We start from the raw sequence: 19,398 nt of genomic DNA, 5'->3' as shown, positions 1-19,398 counted from the left end.
ATTCAGATATTTGATGTAGAACAGTTAATATATATATATATATTGTTTATATCTACAGACACAAAGTGACAGTTGTGATTATCTTGATGGTTCTAGATGGCGGGGGCAAACTCAATTCTGTGTATGATGTGTAAAGATCTGCGCGTGACCCACTATGTGGTTAATCTACAAAGAACCATCAACCAAATTGGTTAGGGACTACTTCAAAATGTGCAGGTTGGTGGGCATACGTCCTACAAGCCCTACAAGCCACCTGCAGGAGTCCAGCCACTTCTAGGACAGGTACGAGTTACTGCTCCATTCTCTGGCGCAACGGCCCGCTCTCCTCCTCTTCTTCCTCTTGCTCCTTTTTATTCTCTTTTGCTGCGGGGTCCACGAGCTCCTGGGGTCCTGAGTTTAGACGGAAGAGAACAGGAACTTGGGCCAGGATCGGGTTGGTCTCCTGTAGTCCTCGTATCCACCTGCCCAGTGTCCTCTCATCTCCGGAATTTGTCATGCACATCGCAAAGACAGAACCTTCCTCCACTGCGGACAGGGAACAAATCATTACATCATTAATCAATCATTACAACCGTACTCTAAGGGGAACTGTAAATATATATATATAATATATATATATATATATATATATTATACTAGGGGAACGTCCTCCTTTCTTCATTACAAGAATCACATAAAAAATACGTTTTCAAACATGTTGTGTATTTCTTTATATAAAACAGTTCTTTTTTTTGCATAATTTAATGTTTTTAGGCAGCTGCATTCTAGCCATTTGTATGTGTCTGCTATCCGAGTCCAATCTACGAGAAACTCACTGGGTAAACAATAGAATAGCTCAGTCTTAATCATCCATATGGACAATCAGATTAATGAAGGTCTATGGAGGAAAGGACTTCCTTAGCATTGCCATAAAGCATCGGCTCAGTGCGGTGTTTGAGCCGTGAAAGTCACCGAAAATATCACCACTGACAACAACAGCGGCCTCCAGGTCTGCAGATAAAGGGAGTTTATTGGAATAAAATGAGATAAAACCTCATTTAATGCCAACCTAATTTACATTAATGGGTTTTAGGCTTAAAAATATTTGTTTTTCCCTGAGACTTTCCCTTTAACATTATTAAACCAAAGTTCTCACTGGCCCTCCCCCACTGATAATGATTACTCTCCGGCACCTTTATCTAATCTCAGTGTACACGTTGGAGCTTTTCAAGAATTTCCCAATTTGTTATCGTTCCCTGTATTACCCAGAAAACGCCTGGCTGGCAGATTTCTTCTGTACTTTGCCTCAGTTAGTCAATACAGCGCATTATATCAAGCAAGCCCCGTCGTATTCCAGGCGGCAGTACAACGAGTACATACGGCACTACATGTAAAAACAATCCGAACGCGCATGAAAAGGTCTCTAAAACCAAGTCAGCACAATGCTTTTTTTTTTTTTTTTTTTATAATGAAAGCTTGGAACCCTTGCCAGGTTGCCCACGTCAGAGGCATATAGTCTGTTTGTTATTAAGGCCCCTCACCTTCATCCACATCAAAAGTGTCGTCATCACCAAGATCTCGGTCCAGGTCCAGGTCTAGACTTAAGGGGTAGTAAATGCTCCTCTCGGGATCCACCTCCTCCTGGAACAAGAACAAGAGCATTGGTTTAATAACGAGGGCATCGCCACCTACTCCGCGCCCCGGAACGGGCAGCCACACCGCAGCGCTCACCTCCTTGGTTTTGTTCGAAGGTTCAGCACGCAGCACGTAATAATACACGCAGGTTTTCCTCAGCCACAGGGGATGGGGACCCTCAACCATGACAGGCACACCGGGGTCATGTTCTGCCAGGAGGGAGACCTGGTCAGGAGACTGGATTCCTGCATCAATAACACAAGCGCCGGGATTCAGACAGAAGGCACAGGAATCCCAAGACAAAGATTCCACAAGAGATAAAACCCATCCTGTCTGCTCATGTAAACCGCTTAAACATTATTGGCGTTTGTAAGAAATCATTTTTATACTTTTATTTTGTTCTGCACATTTTAGGCCTGAATGCAACTCGAGTGCTAGGAACATATGGTATCAATTAAGTGACATAGCTTAGAGGGTCTTGGAATGCCGGTGTATCCTATGACTGCTCCAATAGGATTCCTTTACGTATACCCTAACCAAATGTAAAGGGGTATAAATTGGCATGACTACAAAGACAAGCTCTCTTTCTACGCTCTTTCTACGCTCTTTCCACGCTCTCATCTTCATCTCACCAAGATACTAAGCCTACAGTACCTTTTATCAACATTTGTTCCAGCATTGGTATTGTATGAATTCATAATTTGTCATCGAATAAACCTAATTAATAGACTTTGAAGCTGTGGTCTTGATTGCTGTTTGATCACTGGAGAAGCTTAGATATTCAAGACAAAGAATATTCTAACAAATTGACGAGCCAGCCAGTCTTTAGTCAGTTTTCTACGGCGAGCCTTTACTGCACGTTTGTTTTTTACTTTTCCTCTTCCGACAAAGGGGGGATAGTGTGCAGTTGTCTGAAGAGATCAAAGAGATCCTCTGACTAAAAACAAAAAAACCTAGCAGTGTGATCAGAAGAAAGTGTAATTCGACACTACCAGACCATTACCAGACCACGTGGTGAGAAGGAAGAGCATTCCAGAACCGTGCATCGTCCTGAGAGCAGATTGAGCAAGCAACTGATCTACGGTAAGTATGGATTTTATTAATACTTTGTCTTCCGGAAGTAAACTTGAATTTACGTTTGTTCCTTATACGGCTAGTGATTCAGCTTTGTGGCATGATTTATGGCGTCAATGTGAAGATGCAAATAAGAAGATAGACAAAAAGATATTTTCTGGGAATAAGGATAAACACAAGTTGAGGAATGTAATGAAAATGATAAAGATTTTTAATACATTACTTGCTGGTGGTGATGATCTGACTAATAATGATGTTAGTCAAAGTAATTCACAGAGTAGTGACATGGTTAAAAATGAGATGCACAATGTGTGTGCAATAGAAAAGGAATGTCCTAAATGTGATTTATTAACTGAAGAGATCTCTGATTTGGCGGATTGCTTAGAAATTAAGAATTTGTTAATTACAAAATTGCAGAAAGACTTGAAACAAGTTTGTGTAATTACAAGGGGGGATAGACAAAGACACAGCTTAATTCCAGAAAATGTAGAGGATGAACCAGAGGTCAGTTCAGAACAGGAACTCCAAAGGAAGAAGCTTAGAAATAAAGCAGCAAAACTAAAATTACAGATACAAAGTGAATTAATGAAATTACTTAAAGAAATACCGCCATATAATTCTAATTTGGATGCATTTGGTAATGCAGATGTATTTGAATCGAATACAGAGAAGCATAATTTGTCAAATGAGCTGAGAAACAGATTATTTAAAATTTGGTTACCTACATACATGAGTAGAAGGTTAGTAGCTCCAATAAGTTCTCCAATAGTGGAGGATGATAAAATCATCCATGGAACAGATAAGGATAGACTCCAACAGTTGATTAAGTTTACAACTGGAAATGAAAATCCAACACTTGACATACTAGAAAACCTGAAACCTAAAATTTCAGAGGATCCATTTTCTTTCTTGTTAAGATTTGAGCAGGCTTACAGATTAGTTTTTAACATTTCTGATGATCGAGACTATTAGAAAAGACCTCTCTTCCTTACAACTCCCTCCTACACCACTCACCACCACCCTCTCTACTCCTACTATACTAACTGCCTTTTCCCCTACAACCGAAGAAGAGATAGCCACTCTTCTTTCTTCCTCTCACCCAACAACCTGTCCCCTTGACCCCATCCCTTCACACCTCACAAAGTCTCTATGTCCATTCCTTGGTCCATCACTTACCCACCTATTTAATCTTTCTCTATCATCTGGATCGGTACCATCTGCCTTCAAGCATGCGCTAATCACACCAATTCTAAAGAATCCTTCCTCAGACCCCATCTGTTTGACTAACTACCGCCCTATCTCTCTGCTTCCTTTTACCTCTAAGCTGCTTGAACGGATTGTGTGCAATCGCCTCACTAACTTCCTCTCCTCTAATTCCCTCCTTGACCCTCTACAGTCTGGTTTCAAACCCCTTCACTCTACTGAAACAGCTCTAACAAAAGTCTCCAATGACTTGCTCTCTGCCAAAGCTAAAGGTCACTACTCTATTCTAATTCTACTGGATCTCTCTGCTGCTTTCGATACTGTTGATCACCACCTTCTTCTTGACCTACTTGCTTCTATGGGCATTCGAGATACAGCTCTCTCCTGGATCTCCTCATATCTGTCTAACCGTTCCTTCTCTGTCAGCTTCTCTGGCGAGACATCATCGCCCCTTCCTCTTTCGGTTGGTGTCCCCCAAGGTTCAGTCCTTGGTCCTCTGCTGTTCTCTCTTTATACTTCCTCTCTTGGCAAACTAATCAACTCATTTGGCCTCCAGTATCATCTATATGCAGATGATACCCAAATCTACCTGTCTTCTCCTGATCTCTCTCCATCTCTCATGTCCCGGATCACCAGCTGCTTGTCTGCTATTTCTTCATGGATGTCACAACACTACCTGAAACTTAATCTTTCTAAAACGGAACTCATTATCTTCCCTCCCTCCATCTCCACTCCACTACCTGAATTCTCTATCACCATTAACAACACAACTATCTCTCCTACTAACCAGGCCCGATGCCTTGGGGTCATCCTTGACTCAAACCTCTCCTTCATCCCTCACATTCAGTCCCTCGCCAGATCCTGCCGCCTGCACCTAAAAAACATCTCTCGTATCCGCCCATTCCTCACCCAAGAATCCACAAAAACTCTGGTTCATTCACTTATCATTTCCCGTCTTGACTACTGCAACACTCTTCTGGTTGGCATTCCACTGTCTCGACTCTCTCCACTACAGTCTATCCTTAATGCCGCTGCTAGGCTCATCTTCCTTGCACGTCGCTCCTCTTCTGCTTCCCCCCTCTGTGAATCCCTCCACTGGCTCCCAATTACCTTTAGAATTAAATTTAAGATCCTGGTACTGACATATAAGGCCATCCACAATACTGCTCCTCCGTACATTTCTGACCTCATTAGCAAATACTCTCCTACTCGATCCCTACGTTCCTCCCATGGGCTAAGGCTCTCCTCCTCACTCATCACCTCTTCCTTTTCCCGTCTACAAGATTTCACTCGATCTGCCCCATATCTCTGGAATCTGCTCCCAAGGAACCTTCAGAATTCACCCTCCCTCCCGACATTCAAGAAATATCTAAAAACCCATTTCTTCAGAGAAGCATACCATCTTAGCTGCTAGAACATCCTTGTCATTGATACCCCCACAATTCCTCTCACCCTTTCTCTATGCCTTATGTTTGTTTATCACCCCATTTTCCCTCTAGATTGTAAGCTTGCGAGCAGGGCTCTCTCCACCAAATGTATCGGTTTGTCTTAGTCTGTCAATTCTTGTCTTGTCATATCCCTTGAATTTATGTATTGTATTAAGCGCTGCGTAAACTGTTGGCGCTATATAAATAAAAGATAATAATAATAATAATAATAATAATGATGAATGTCCTGCCTCTATGATTCAAGTTTTTGTTAAAAAGTTTAACTACCTGGATCCTACTAGTATTGCAATTGCTTCTGATATGCAAACACTTGAGGATGCTGCTGCATTTATTGATAAAATCAGGAGAGAATGCAGACATGAAGGGGTTAAAATGAATGTGTCTGTAGTTAACATGGTTAATAGCAAGGATATAGGTAGAAAGGAGAGATCACATTTCATTCACCCCCCTTCTCCCCCTCAGGAATTTAAACATACCCAGATGCAGAATCCCAGGGGACACAGGTTTTGGAATAAAGAGTCTTTTCACTGTTTCTATTGCAAGAAACTGGGACATTTTAAAAGACAATGTCGCAAATTTCTCTATAATAAAAAATTAAAAGAGCAAAGAAAATCAAATGGATTTGTTTACGGTACAAATCCAAATGTATATACTAACAGGACTGTAACACCTCAAAGAGATTCACTTTACACTCCAATGATTAGGCAAATCAGGGAGATTGACGTTAATAAAGAAGATTTACCTAATACAGGAACTACACAAGAATATGTTTGTTGTAAGTGTCGTGAGAGTTATAATACGTAGATATATGTTGATTCAGTATACAGGGAGCTAGTATAGCAATTAACTCTAATTCGTACTGTATCCCTGCACTCTGTCTTCTATGAAGATGTTTTGAATAAGTTAATTTATTTATAAGAAAAACTATATGAACAACATCAGATGTGTTATATGTTAACGTTTTGTGTTTTGTTTTATTCTGTAATGTTATATGTTGTATATGTTAAACTGCAACTACATAGTGTTCATCGTTTGCGGAAGTACAAGTTAGGGATATTTCCTTTCTTGCTTCTCAGGTTGATTCAAAACCTTAATTTAGTTCATGAGAACAGGGTTTTGCGTCATGACTAAAAAGGATAACTATGTATTGTATTGTATTGATCAAATATGTTTTTCCATAATCAATTGAAGTATTAATTATTTACTATTGTCCATATTCTTAAATTCATCTCATGATCCAAATTCATGTGTTATAATTTGCTATTTGCTTATTTGATAAAATGATGCAGTCTTTAATGTTAATCATTTTAAACAAGTTCTTAAGAATCATATTAGAACATTACATCATGTTTTATAGTGAGGTGCTACAATAATAAAGGTTTTGTATCAGCTAAGATTTTGATGCTGCATATCTGTTGTGTTTTTTAGGTTGCATGTAAGAATCGAATGGACAATGCAAATCATTAAAAAGTTCATCATGGCAAAGACATCTGACATACTGATGATTGATGGTTCTAAGGAAGATCTACAGAGTCAAGAAGATCTACAGATTTGACAACGAATTTATAGCCAATTTAACAATACTCAAGGGTTCCCAGACATAATTAAGAAGAAAAGAGAAATTGATGATTTCAATGATCATGTGTGTTTTGGTGTAATGAAAGGGTACTTATTAGTTTGTAACATTAGAGTTAACGTCACAAGACAAAGTAATGTGAGGTTAAATGTTACGATAGGGCCTAAATATTTATTTAGTTGGACTAAAGGGACCTACACACAAGATGATAAATTTGGATTTTGGGAACATATCATAAACAAAGTAGTTTTATTGAGTATAGTAATAGAATGCAGTAATAATGTATGTGAAGGTACATGTTTAATACCCATGGCAGATAAAGAAGAAACATTATTCATTATGAGAGTATTGGGAGTACCTGTCAGTAGTACACAATTATTATTTTATAAATTAGAGTATCCTGATTTTGTTTTTTCCACAGATATGTCAGAACCGGAACAGTTAGACTTGTCTGCATGTTTACATTTTGGGTCCAAAATTATTTGTTACAGAAATTATGGCAAAATCATCTGTTGGTTCCGCTATCACCAATGTTTTGTTACATCCATTATTGTTTTATTTGTGTCTTTCATATGTATTATTTTTCAAATATGTTTATTATGTAGAATAAGAAAATCGTATTTAACTATTCAAGAAAAGATAAAGCAAGGAGAGATGATATTAAGGGAAACTTTAAGACGTAGGATGCATCAGTCTTCCACAGATTCTTTTTTATAATATTATCGTCTACATATCTTCCTGCACTCACTGAATGTGATACGAATGTGATACGAATGTTGTATGAATGGACAGCAAACATTTATTTATGGTACATAACCATAAACAGGGGGAAATGTAAGAAATCATTTTTATACTTTTATTTTGTTCTGCACATTTTAGGCCTGAATGCAACTCGAGTGCTAGGAACATATGGTATCAATTAAGTGACGTAGCTTAGAGGGTCTTGGAATGCCGGTGTATCCTATGACTGCTCCAATAGGATTCCTTTACGTATACCCTAACCAAATGTAAAGGGGTATAAATTGGCATGACTACAAAGACAAGCTCTCTTTCTACGCTCTTTCTACGCTCTTTCCACGCTCTCATCTTCATCTCACCAAGATACTAAGCCTACAGTACCTTTTATCAACATTTGTTCCAGCATTGGTATTGTATGAATTCATAATTTGTCATCGAATAAACCTAATTAATAGACTTTGAAGCTGTGGTCTTGATTGCTGTTTGATCACTGGAGAAGCTTAGATATTCAAGACAAAGAATATTCTAACAGCGTTAACGACCATTACTGCTGGAAAGCTAATCCACGTACCCACCACACTTATATGAAATGGTATTTCTGACTGTTTAGGTACCGGTTGTCTCAAGAGAAGACTGTCAAACCAGTCTTCTTCTGTTAGAAGGATGGATATTCTTATAAAGGATTGTAAGCTTGCAAGAGCAGGACCTTCCTTTCCTTCTGTATGTCTTAACGCATGCTATTCTTATTGTCTGTATATTGTCATTTTAATGTTACTTCTTGCAGTTGTTTTACGGTTGAATTGTCTTCATGAATAAGAAAGCTACTCTGCATTACTGAGTGCATGAAACAATTCTGAACATTTCTGGTCCTCAAAGATATCTTGACAAGCAATCGGTCTGAGTTAATCCCACAATGCTTGATATTGGTGGTAGGCGTGGGATTATTACCCCAGCCGTCAGTGCTGGTCTGTAAAAGGACATACCGACGAGGTGCGTGTTATCCAGCGCTGCGCCATCCTCACACTTCTCTGCTGAGGGCATCTGAACAAAGAACAATAAAGGATCATCAGCTCTCACACTAGGACAAGGCGAGACAGACAACGAAAGGACGCGAGCGGCACTCACCTGATACACGGTGACACGGGCACCTCTGTCCGCCGCTATGCGCTTCAGACACACCTTAGACAGTTCTATCGGGTCAGCTAACGTTGCGGGGACTACTGGGAATGGGTTGGTGTGTTTAAACCGGGGGAACCAGTACATTAACCTTTGGTATTTTCGGATAGGATGGCTGCGGTCGCCGAATATCTGCAGCAGTAGGAAACGTGTCTGGCTGTTGGGGGTGATACCTGGAGACAGGGAAACAGTTTGTCAGTGCCTACCGCGTTCAACGGATTGAACTCACACTGAATACACGTGGAAATACATCCTACTCCTACCATAAGACCTTAAATGAATAAAACGTAACACCATATTTGTGTGTTTTTTGCTACATTGATAGATCCTGTTAGCATCGTCTCTTTACTAATCCCCAAAACCCATAGGTAAGAGCCACGGCCTTTATTTATTTTTTGTACATCACCATTGAATGGGTCCCCCCAACTTCTTTGTGGATATTAAGGGATCCTCATACTTAAAGCCGGGCCGACTTCATTATTGTAATATACTAAAAATCATAAAGATCCCCCCTTTCACGTGCCACCATGCACGGAGTGAACTTCGGGGCACGTAGACGTTCCAAACATTACCGTAGTTTTCCATCTGCTCCAGAACTCTGATAGCGCACTCCTGCTGCCGCGGGTAATGGTTAAACATCCGCTGGATGTAATTCTGCGGAATGAACACCTCCTTGGGGAACACATCGAGCAGCTTGTTGTAAACCTCCAGATCTTTCTGCACCCCAAACTCCGGCATCCATCTAAGAGCTGCCTCGATCATCTCTATGTGACCTCTGCGCCTCACGTCCCGGTTACAGAACAGTTCGAGCACTTGGACGAAAGACTCCTTGTTCCTCTGTTCTCGGTCGAACACATCTTCGTATGGAGCTATAGATGTTTGCGAGGAGATCTGCGGAGGGCCAGCGGGGGGACGTCTATGGAGAGACCTGCACGCCTAGGACAAACAAGGCAATCATGTAAAAAAAAATAAAAAAAATGGCAGTTTTGTAATGATGTCAGAACTTAGAATGTCTTTAACTTATATCAAGACCTTTCTATCCTGTTAATAAAAGTGTAACTGCAGAGACACGAGGCGTATGAATCAAGGTCATAGAGGTTAACAACATACCGGCCCCATGTGGACAGAGTACATTCCTAACATCGCTGCACCCTTCAGCTATGAGATCTTCACTACAATCAAAGCACCCTCGTATAGACTGTCCCTCTCCTTCGGATAGACTGCGTCCCGCGTAGCGGTATCTCTTAATGTGGGTTAATATTATTATTATTATATATTATTGTAATAATAGTGCTAAGCGATTAACTGGCGCTCTATTGATAGCGGTTAATAAGAAGAAGAAATAAGACATCCAAGACAAGCACACCATATGGAATTCTGTAAAATTGAACGAATTCCTTTAAATTTGTCTCAGATGATGCATGCTGTTTATAATTAGTGTTTTTTGAAATAATGATATGCAGTATGTATATCTCACCTGAGCTTTGAAAGGTTCTGTGCCCAGCAGCCATCGTTCCCTCGGACACAGCTGGCGAGCTCGGATCAGACAGCGCAGGCTCTTCATCCTCACAGATCAGGATCTTGGAATCTACGCCCCTGCGCAAACATACGAACATATCTGACTACATGCTCAAAGCAAAACGCGCCCCGGAGGCACCAGCCTGGCAGCACTTCACATCGCAGAACATTACACGGACAGAATAAAGGTGAGCCATACGCTACCACGAGCCGAAACGTATAAAGGAGATTATAACACAGAGGCGTCTATATAAACGACACGTTATACCCCACCGATAACGCAGGTTAACAGAGCGCTTCGGTGTAATGAGATAGGGTCACTAGAATAAGGCTTTGGATCTAATCTCACGGTACTTTTTAGTTTATCAGATCAGGCCGGTTCGGCCGTCTAGTCGCCCGATTTTCCTGCTGTAATCAGTAGTTGGTCTCAGGGGGCATATACCTATCCCATGCATGTTTAAGTTCCCACACGGGTACCACTTCTGCTGGGAGGCAGTTCCACTTATCTACCAGCCCCCCCCCCAGTAAAGTAAAAACTGATCATGTGACTAGTCTGACAGCGCCATCAGCAATGATGTACAGCACTGCAGAATATACCTATATATATATATAAATATATATATATATATATAGACATTGTGTAATACTTTGTTACATGATGTAGACACACAAACATGCAAATTAATTTAAAATGCCGTAAACGGTCCCAGCTAGAGATTTAAACAGTTGGGTTTTTTTTGTGGACATAGCTTTATTGTCCATTTATCACACTAATTATCTGTTATAGAGCAGTAAATTACTGGCATGAAAAACAGAAGAATGGAGACAATGAAATCCAAAGCAATACAGGACAGGGGTGACTGCATATAAGGTGACCCGGAGTAATGGCTGAGAATGGGTCTTACAGGGTAACCGGGATGTATATTAAATATATCCGCCTATATATACGACGCGGAACGCGCAAAACTTCAATTTCTGTAAATTAAATGACGTATTTAGACAGAACACAGAGCACATGTACCTAAGAGGGTCAGTGTCATTATAACTCTCCGGGCGCCGCCATCTTGGGGATGGATACGGCCCCTCCGAGTGATGTCATTTCCGGACGGCAAATGCCAACCAGCAACGCTTTATCAGCTGAGGAACTACAACTCGCAATGGCCGCCGCCATGATTTGGATGATAGAGCATCATGGGTATTGTAGTTCAGCAAGTGGAGAAACTTCGAAAAAATGTATTTGTCTTTATTTAATACCCCAACTCCTGTTTATATCACCTAAACCTCCATATTCTCTCTTTAAAAGGCCTATATACAACTTCTTGTAATAAATGTCTGTCTACAACGCCCACCACACTCAGCCAATGCCAAAGACTGCAATCTTTACAAGAAGAGGTGTGTGTGAGAGAGATATATATATATATATATATATATATATATATATATAATTTTATTTATTTATATAGTGCCAACAGTTTACACAGCGCTTCTCATGTACATCATTCTTCTAGGGAATACTCAGTGTAGGGTTACTGTAGCTCATATAAGGGTTGTGGGCATGATGGGAATTGTAGTCCAGTGCATCTAAAACGTATAGCCGTCTGGGTGTGTTTACTCTCGTCTCCCCAGCCCCCCCACCTGTCACAAGGTGCGCACGCATTTGCGGCGTTATCTTTTGAAGCTGGCACGTCACCCGGTGTTATTCCAAAGTCCGTCAGGCAGGTTCGGCTCTGCCCCGACAGACCTGCTCGGCGGCTTTGCCCGGAAGCATGCGCCTCCGGCCTCCGCCCTGCGAGACTCCATACCTGGTCCAGGGTTGCCACCTTGGCTGCAGCCACCAGGAGTATGAGCCGCATGCGCAGTTCCTCAGCCGTTGTATAGAAACACACAGGTCACGGCTGCATATTAGAATGTTAGCTCTTCAGTGCCAGTTTCCCACGGTGGTTCTTCCTTTCATTGTTGTACCCGTAGCTTCGAGGACTGGAACGCGGACCCTCGCTGGGGTTTATTCACTAAAGAGAGAGTTGTCTTCCCACAGCCTGAATTAATTATACATTAGAAAGAACTTCCACGTCCAAATATTACTCCTCCGCCCGCCGTCCCTCTCTATTAGATACAATTCTGTTATCACTTTTATTGCTACATGTGGTGGGGGTATTAGATTGTAAGCTCTACAGGCCAGAATCCATTTATTTCAATAATCCCTCTCCTTATTATTTTGTTATCACTGCTAATCGATGCTCTCCCCGTACCCTGTATTAGCTCCATATCCGCACATGTGATAAGTTCTACGTGGCGGAGTTCTTTCCGGATTTTTGGGGGCAGAATGTAAGCTCTTTTAGAATTTCCATCCCTCCGGCTGATGTATTGTACGTTTTGCTCGACGATGTTCTCTGTATAAAGGCAGGTTTGGAAAACCATTTAAACGTTAAGCTGGTTTTGGAAAACCCCACAAGCCTTTCCACTCGCTCCCGGCTCAGCCGCGTAATCTCAGAACAAACCCTTCATTCTGGAAAAGGAATTATGATGTAAAACCCTTACATAAAAATAATGGATTTAACCATTTCAATGATTTTTTAACCCATAGTACAACAGAAAATTCTCTCTTCTAGAAAATATATGAAGATGCAGCTTGGACGTGATACAGACAAGTCATTCCGCCATTACGTTAGGTGGATACCGGATCTACCACGAAAGGGAGAGTTGTGGTTTCGGCTCCCTCGCTTCACTTTTCATCTTGAAGAACCAACACTGCTAGGTTCCTCAAGCTAGAAGAGCTAAGCTGGCCCCGTATAATGTATTATTCAATAGATGACAAGCCCGAAAAAAATATCACTGATTTAACTATACAGTAGAAAGGGCCAGCCGAGCTTTTACCGCGGCAGAAGCTCACTGGGAATGGACCTTCATAATGATATGTCAACAACCTCTATGCCTTGGTCTCCTTGGGTTGAACCCCAGACACAGAATGTTCATAGAATGGTGGAAACCTTCTGTGTTAATCTCACCCTACAGGGGGGTGGGGTGGAATCACAGTGCTTGAATCCTTAAATGACCGGTATTGTTCTAGATCCTGTTGGCACCCTCCCCCAGACATAATTCCAAGTCTTTAAAGAAGTCGTTAACTTGCCCACACCCTCACCCTAACCCTCACCTAGCACGGCTCTGGGTGGAAAGATCTGAGCTGACAGGTAGGAGTGTTCTGACCGACCCGTCCTTCTACTTCTTAGAGGGCTAGGATCCAATCTGACCAAACAGGTCCCGTTAAGAACCGTTGAGCAGCAGATGCCAAGAGTGCTAATTAATAATTACTGCTTCCAAATCTCTGATCAGTTATGAGTCATTGCAGACATCGTTTCTCCGTGAGACGGCATTCCAAACATTGACTCTTAATTCATAAACATTCCAAACATTGACTCTTAATTCATAAACATTCCAGACCCTGACTCTTAATTCATTAACATTCCAAACCCTGACTCTTAATTCATTAACATTCCAAACCCTGACTCTTAATTCATTAACACTCCAAACCCTGACTCTTAATTCATAACCATTCCAAGTCTCTTAATTAACGAACGTTCTAGGCTCTGATTTAGAAATGTGGGACGCTCTAATTCCTACCAAGTATTCCGTGAGGCTTCAAAATCCGGAACCTCCAACCATTGTTTTCAGTTTCTTCTCAATCAAGTTTTATTTTTTACGATATAGTTTTACGGAACAAATTCTGGAGCAACTCTAGGAGATAATGGAGATGCTCTAAGAATACAGGACTTCGTAGCCCTAACCGAGACCAGATCTACCAAGAAGGGCTTTTCTTGCAAGAATTTTTGCAACTAAAAGCTCGTTGTAGCGCGTTTAAAGATACAGAGATGCTGGCCCCGGCATTTACAATGAATTCATCAGGACTCATCATTTTCCCCGTGTCTCTGTGTCCTCTGCACCTTAAAGAGAAACCCACACCGTAGTTTGTTTTATGAATAATATCAATGAAGAGAAATCTTCCAAAAATGTTGAGAGCTGGGTATAAGCATTTATAGAATGTTAAAAAAAACTCCTGATAACAACCAATGGAAGGAAACCGAGTCACACAAACACACCAAGACCCCAATCTGGGCCAAGTGACTATAGTCTGAGTCGTCAATAGCAACCATAAAAATTGTTAAAGATTTCATATATTGCCGATCTGCATATATAATTTATTTGGTATGTTTTATTTTAATTTTATTTGGTATATTTTTTTGTAATTTAATTTGATACGTTTGTTTTTTTTGCCTTATATAAGGCAAGGGCATCAATGTAATAGAGATAATTCTACCGTATTTCTTAATGTTCTTCACCTGTTTACATTGTATATATTGTGTGTTTTTGTTTAGAATTGTTGTAACATGAATGGAAAATATATGTGTAAAAATAAAGAATGGGTAAAAAAACCCTTCATTTAAAAGATCCGTAACGTAATATAAACCTTTTACATATTCTCCATTTATTTTAGAAGACAAAAGCTTATTCTAGTGCAATGTTATAAAAGTGGTCTTATTACTATAGCAACCGGATATTCTGTAATGTTACGATTGTAATTATTAATAATAATACTGATGATGATAATAATAATAATAAATCATACATTATGGGTGTTATTCTGTTATAGTGTTTATAAAGAACAGAAAGTAAATGGAAGAGAATCCAGAAACAAGACACTTTGGGCAGCGATACCGGCAGCGGTCCGGTCAGTTATTGCTGATTCAGTGTTTGCTGACACGTATGTTGAGCGATTGCATGACCTCGCGGGAGATCGAGATGACCGCCAGTCACAGGGATGTAGTGGGTCAGGGGGCATTTCAGGGCATTAGACTGGCAGGAAAAGAGAGAGAAGAGGAAGTGAGAGAAAAGAAGGCGATCGGACATTTTGTGTATATTTAACCAAAACCGGCGTTTGCGCCAGATGTGCGGGGAACGTCTCCCCCCAAGGTGTTTTCAGGGTGTTTTGTACCAAAACGGTAAAATCTTATAGGGATATTTCTTGTTCACTCAAAAAGATGAAACCTTTGTGTTTTAAGGGCCACCAGAGGGGGCTGGAAAAGTGGGGGGGTCAGGGTGGCACTTGCCCCCTGGGCTGATCTGATTTTTAAAACAATTGGGCGACATCCTTTGACAATTTTTTGCGTTTCACATGCAGTTTCCCTTATGGCCACCTAGGTGTCAGAGGTATCAAAAGGTATTTTAGCCAGCATTAACTACTTGACTGGATCCTTTCTATGCTCCATGCCTGGGCTTTTTACGCAGACCCTTTCTGTAGATGTGGACAGGACTGGTCCGTGCACATCGAGTGTGTCGTCTGGCGAAAGTGTTCTGCTTTCCGCACACACGGGACCCCCGGTGATGTTTGGAGCTGACTGCAAGTATATCACATGCTGAGGCATTTCCTGCAGGGCAAATAGAAGGGGTGGGGAACGGGGCAAATGCATATGGGGGGGGAGAATGCTGCAAGGGGCATGACTAAAAATAACCTCATCACTATACCCATTGTACAGCGCCGTGGAATGCGATGGCGCTATATAAAACAATAAAAGTACATATGATGGTTGAACTGTCCCTTTAATAGGGCTTTTGGGAGGAGGAAGTGTTAAGCTGGAGCTCAGGCTGCGTGTGATGTGAGTGGCAGCTCTTTAGTACATCTGCAGCTAACATAATGAAGGAACTGGCTGGCTTTAGTTGGCCGGACAGAAATCTAAATCAGATCTATACCGATAAACGGCAGGAGATATAGAGCGATATAACGGGCTGTTTATGTGGCCGGGTTTGCACCGTGACCCGCACGCGGAGATTTCGCAACCCAGAATCCGCAGACAGAAATCCCGTCCACCACTTTTATAATTTCAGACAACCAGGACGTGGGCGGGGATAACGTGACAGGAGGGCGTGGTTGTAGCCAGAGTGGGCGTTGTTAAATCGCAGGAAAGCGATTTTGCATTGAGTGGGCGAGCCTGAGGCGGGGCTGAACCCAGACTGGAGGCGGGGCTACATGTGTTGACGTGTTTGTTGAGTGCAGGGACTCGGGAGCAGGAATTACCCCCTGTGCTGTGGGGCGGTTAGGAGGGGATGGAGCGTCGCCCAGCCTGCCAGCTCTGGACTCGCAGCGCTGCATGGGGTAAGATCAGAGCTTTGTACCCCTTTCTTACCCTGCAGTTCACCCCACAAGGTTACAGAGACCCGCGAGTGAGAGATCGGACCCCATCTGTTGCATTGTATGTAAGGGATGAGTATCAGTGTGTGATGTGTGCCCTGAGCACCTATATAATAGCATGTCATCGTGTCTTATGAACATGTGTTAACATGTATGTGCAAACACACAGGGACTGCCTGGTGCTGGGAATTCACTTCCATTAGTTGTTTGTTGGTAGAGTCACATGACTTACTCACACGCTTTATCTAATTATAACTTATATTTACATTTTCAACACCGGCAATATGTATTATATACAGTTATATTAATTATAGTGCGTAAATATAATAATTAAAGTTATGTTACCAGTACCGCAGACAGCTGGTTTATTGTAACAGGAGCCAGCTTACCTTTAAAATGTTACAGGAGTAATACGGCACTCAGGGGCCGGGTTACTGTAATAAGATGTTACAGGGGTAATAAGGCACTCAGGGGCCGGGTTACTGTAATAAGATGTTACAGGGGTAATAAGGCACTCAGGGGCCGGGTTACTGTAATAAGATGTTACCGGGGTAATAAGGCACTCAGGAGCCGGGTTAGTGTAATAAGATGTTACAGGGGTAATAAGGCACTCAGGGGCCGGGTTACTGTAATAAGATGTTACAGGGGTAATAAGGCACTCAGGGGCCGGGTGACTGTAATAAGGTGTTACAGGGTAATAAGGCACTCAGGGGCCGGGTACTGTAATAAGATGTTACAGGGGTAATAAGGCACTCAGGGGCCGGGTTACTGTAATAAGATGTTACAGGGGTAATAAGGCACTCAGGGGCCGGGTTACTGTAATAAGATGTTACAGGGGTAATAAGGCACTCAGGGGCCGGGTTACTGTAATAAGATGTTACAGGGGTAATAAGGCACTCAGGGGCCGGGTTACTGTAATAAGATGTTACAGGGGTAATAAGGCACTCAGGAGCCGGGTTACTGTAATAATATGTTACAGGGGTAATAAGGCACTCAGGGGCCGGGTTACTGTAATAAGATGTTACAGGGGTAATAAGGCACTCAGGGGCCGGGTTACTGTAATAAGATGTTACAGGGGTAATAAGGCACTCAGGGGCCGGGTTACTGTAATAAGATGTTACAGGGGTAATAAGGCACTCAGGGGCCGGGTTACTGTAATAAGATGTTACAGGGGTAATAAGGCACTCAGGGGCCGGGTTACTGTAATAAGATGTTACAGGGGTAATAAGGCACTCGGGGGCCGGGGTTACTGTAATAAGATGTTACAGGGGTAATAAGGCACTCAGGGGCCTGGTTACTGTAATAAGATGTTACAGGGGTAATAAGGCACTCAGGAGCCGGGTTACTGTAATAAGATGTTACAGGGGTAATAAGGCACTCAGGGGCCGGGTTACTGTAATAAGATGTTACAGGGGTAATAAGGCACTCAGGGTCCGGGGTACTGTAATAAGATGTTACAGGGGTAATAATTGAATCTATGTGCCCATAGCCTGGAGTGGTTATATCCGTACAGAGGTCACAGGAGATAGCAGGATGAAATATTAATGATCCAGCAGCTCAAAGTACAGACGTGTTGAATAAGGTCGCAGTACAGTGAATACGTTTCATGCTATGTGACATGTATGTTGTCTGCGTGGTGTGTATGGATCTGTTTACATGGAACAAGCGCCGTACGGCAAACATTCCTGGCCTTCGGGGGAATGAAATTCTCGTTCGCACCTGAGATGAGACTTGGTGACGTGAGCCCATCTCATAGCCAATCCTGTAACTCCCATCACTCTGACCAATACAGCGCTAATCCCCTCCTCCACTTGTTAAACCCGCCAGTAATTTCAGCTGAAAGAGCCAAAAATCTACAATTAACAATAGTCAGACTAGTGTTAGTCTGTGTAAGTGTGTGTATATGTATAGGGTTAGAGTCAGTGTGTTAGTGTATGTTATTGGATAGTATGTGGGCATATGGTGTTAGCATGTGGGTGTAACTGTATGGTGCTAGCGTGTTTGTTAGCACATAGTGATGAGTGAATGGTGTTAGCATGCGTGTACATGAGCATATCATGTTAGTGTTTGTGTTACTGTATGGTGTGTAGGTGTATATTAGTGTAGGGTATTAGCATGACTGCATGTGTGTTAGTGTTTGGTGTTAGTGCGTGTGTGTGTGTGTGAGCGGGTGATGGTGTTATGAGTGTCTATGTCAGCATATGGTGTTAGGGTGTCAGAGGAAAAGCTAGGGTTATTGGTGCCTGGGAGAGGAGGTGGTATATTCAGGAATATTACATGTACAATACGGAGGCAGCGAAGACATTGAGGTCGGGTACAGAGAGAGAGAGATTACAATAGAGGCATTTAAACATATAAATTACGAGATTCCAGTAAGGGAATTTAAACATACATAAAGAAAAGTGATCCTGGCTCAAAGTTTGAACAGTTACCTTATCACCATAGCAACCAATAGACTGTCCATGCTAACTGGATAATTCTATTGGTTGCTATGGTGACAGCATCTGAATCACTTTTTTTATAATGTGATCTCCATGGTTGAGGACAGTGATGATTTAGGTGGTTGAATGGGTTAATAGTCTGTGATCATATCAAACAGAAGTGGGGTTATTTTTGAGTGCAAGCTCTGCTGCCAGGAATCTGTCAGCCTTTTAACTTTCGATGTTGCCTTTTTTTTACAGAAGCCTGTCACTGTGTTACCGGTGCGGTTGGGAACTGCGGCATGCTCACCCAAACAATATTACATATTCCGGTATAAACGCAGCGTATCTGCAGAGCATCGCAGCCGTGTTTTCAAAATCATTGGAGATCTCCAGGAAATCTGTTATTACGAGTTCTAGCCGGAACCCTGCAGAGTATCCCATCTTACT

The 19,398-nt window shown here is 41.8% G+C and overlaps 1 protein-coding gene across 1 annotated transcript; it reads right to left on the bottom strand.

Annotated features, from left to right (window-relative positions):
* Positions 1–255: 255 nt before the first annotated feature.
* On the bottom strand, positions 256–11,435 carry ECSIT (ECSIT signaling integrator). The gene is made up of 8 exons (XM_053464682.1): positions 11,369–11,435; positions 10,307–10,425; positions 9,402–9,765; positions 8,779–9,002; positions 8,637–8,694; positions 1,711–1,859; positions 1,521–1,620; positions 256–525 (listed from the first exon to the last, which is right to left on the bottom strand). Exons 2-8 carry the CDS (start codon positions 10,391–10,393, stop codon positions 290–292), a joined length of 1,218 nt encoding a protein of 405 aa, XP_053320657.1. The 5' UTR covers positions 10,394–10,425; positions 11,369–11,435; the 3' UTR covers positions 256–289.
* Positions 11,436–19,398: the final 7,963 nt, after the last annotated feature.

The sequence above is a fragment of the Spea bombifrons genome, chromosome 4 (genome assembly GCF_027358695.1).
Source record: "Spea bombifrons isolate aSpeBom1 chromosome 4, aSpeBom1.2.pri, whole genome shotgun sequence".
NCBI classification, from domain to species: Eukaryota; Metazoa; Chordata; class Amphibia; order Anura; family Pelobatidae; genus Spea; species Spea bombifrons.
Note: the sequence above shows the minus strand (reverse complement) of the source record. Positions and strands in the feature narration are given on the sequence as shown.

What these genes read in the sequence shown, in the direction of transcription:
- ECSIT (XM_053464682.1), bottom strand. Translation starts at nt 10,393, where the DNA reads ATGAAGAGCCTGCGCTGTCTGATCCGAGCTCGCCAGCTGTGTCCGAGG. An exon ending in GGAGCAGATGGAAAACTACG is followed by an intron (nt 9,003 to 9,401) that starts GTAATGTTTGGA and finishes CCCTGTCTCCAG; the next exon opens with GTATCACCCCCAACAGCCAG. An exon ending in GGATAACACGCACCTCGTCG is followed by an intron (nt 1,860 to 8,636) that starts GTATGTCCTTTT and finishes TTATTGATGCAG; the next exon opens with GAATCCAGTCTCCTGACCAG.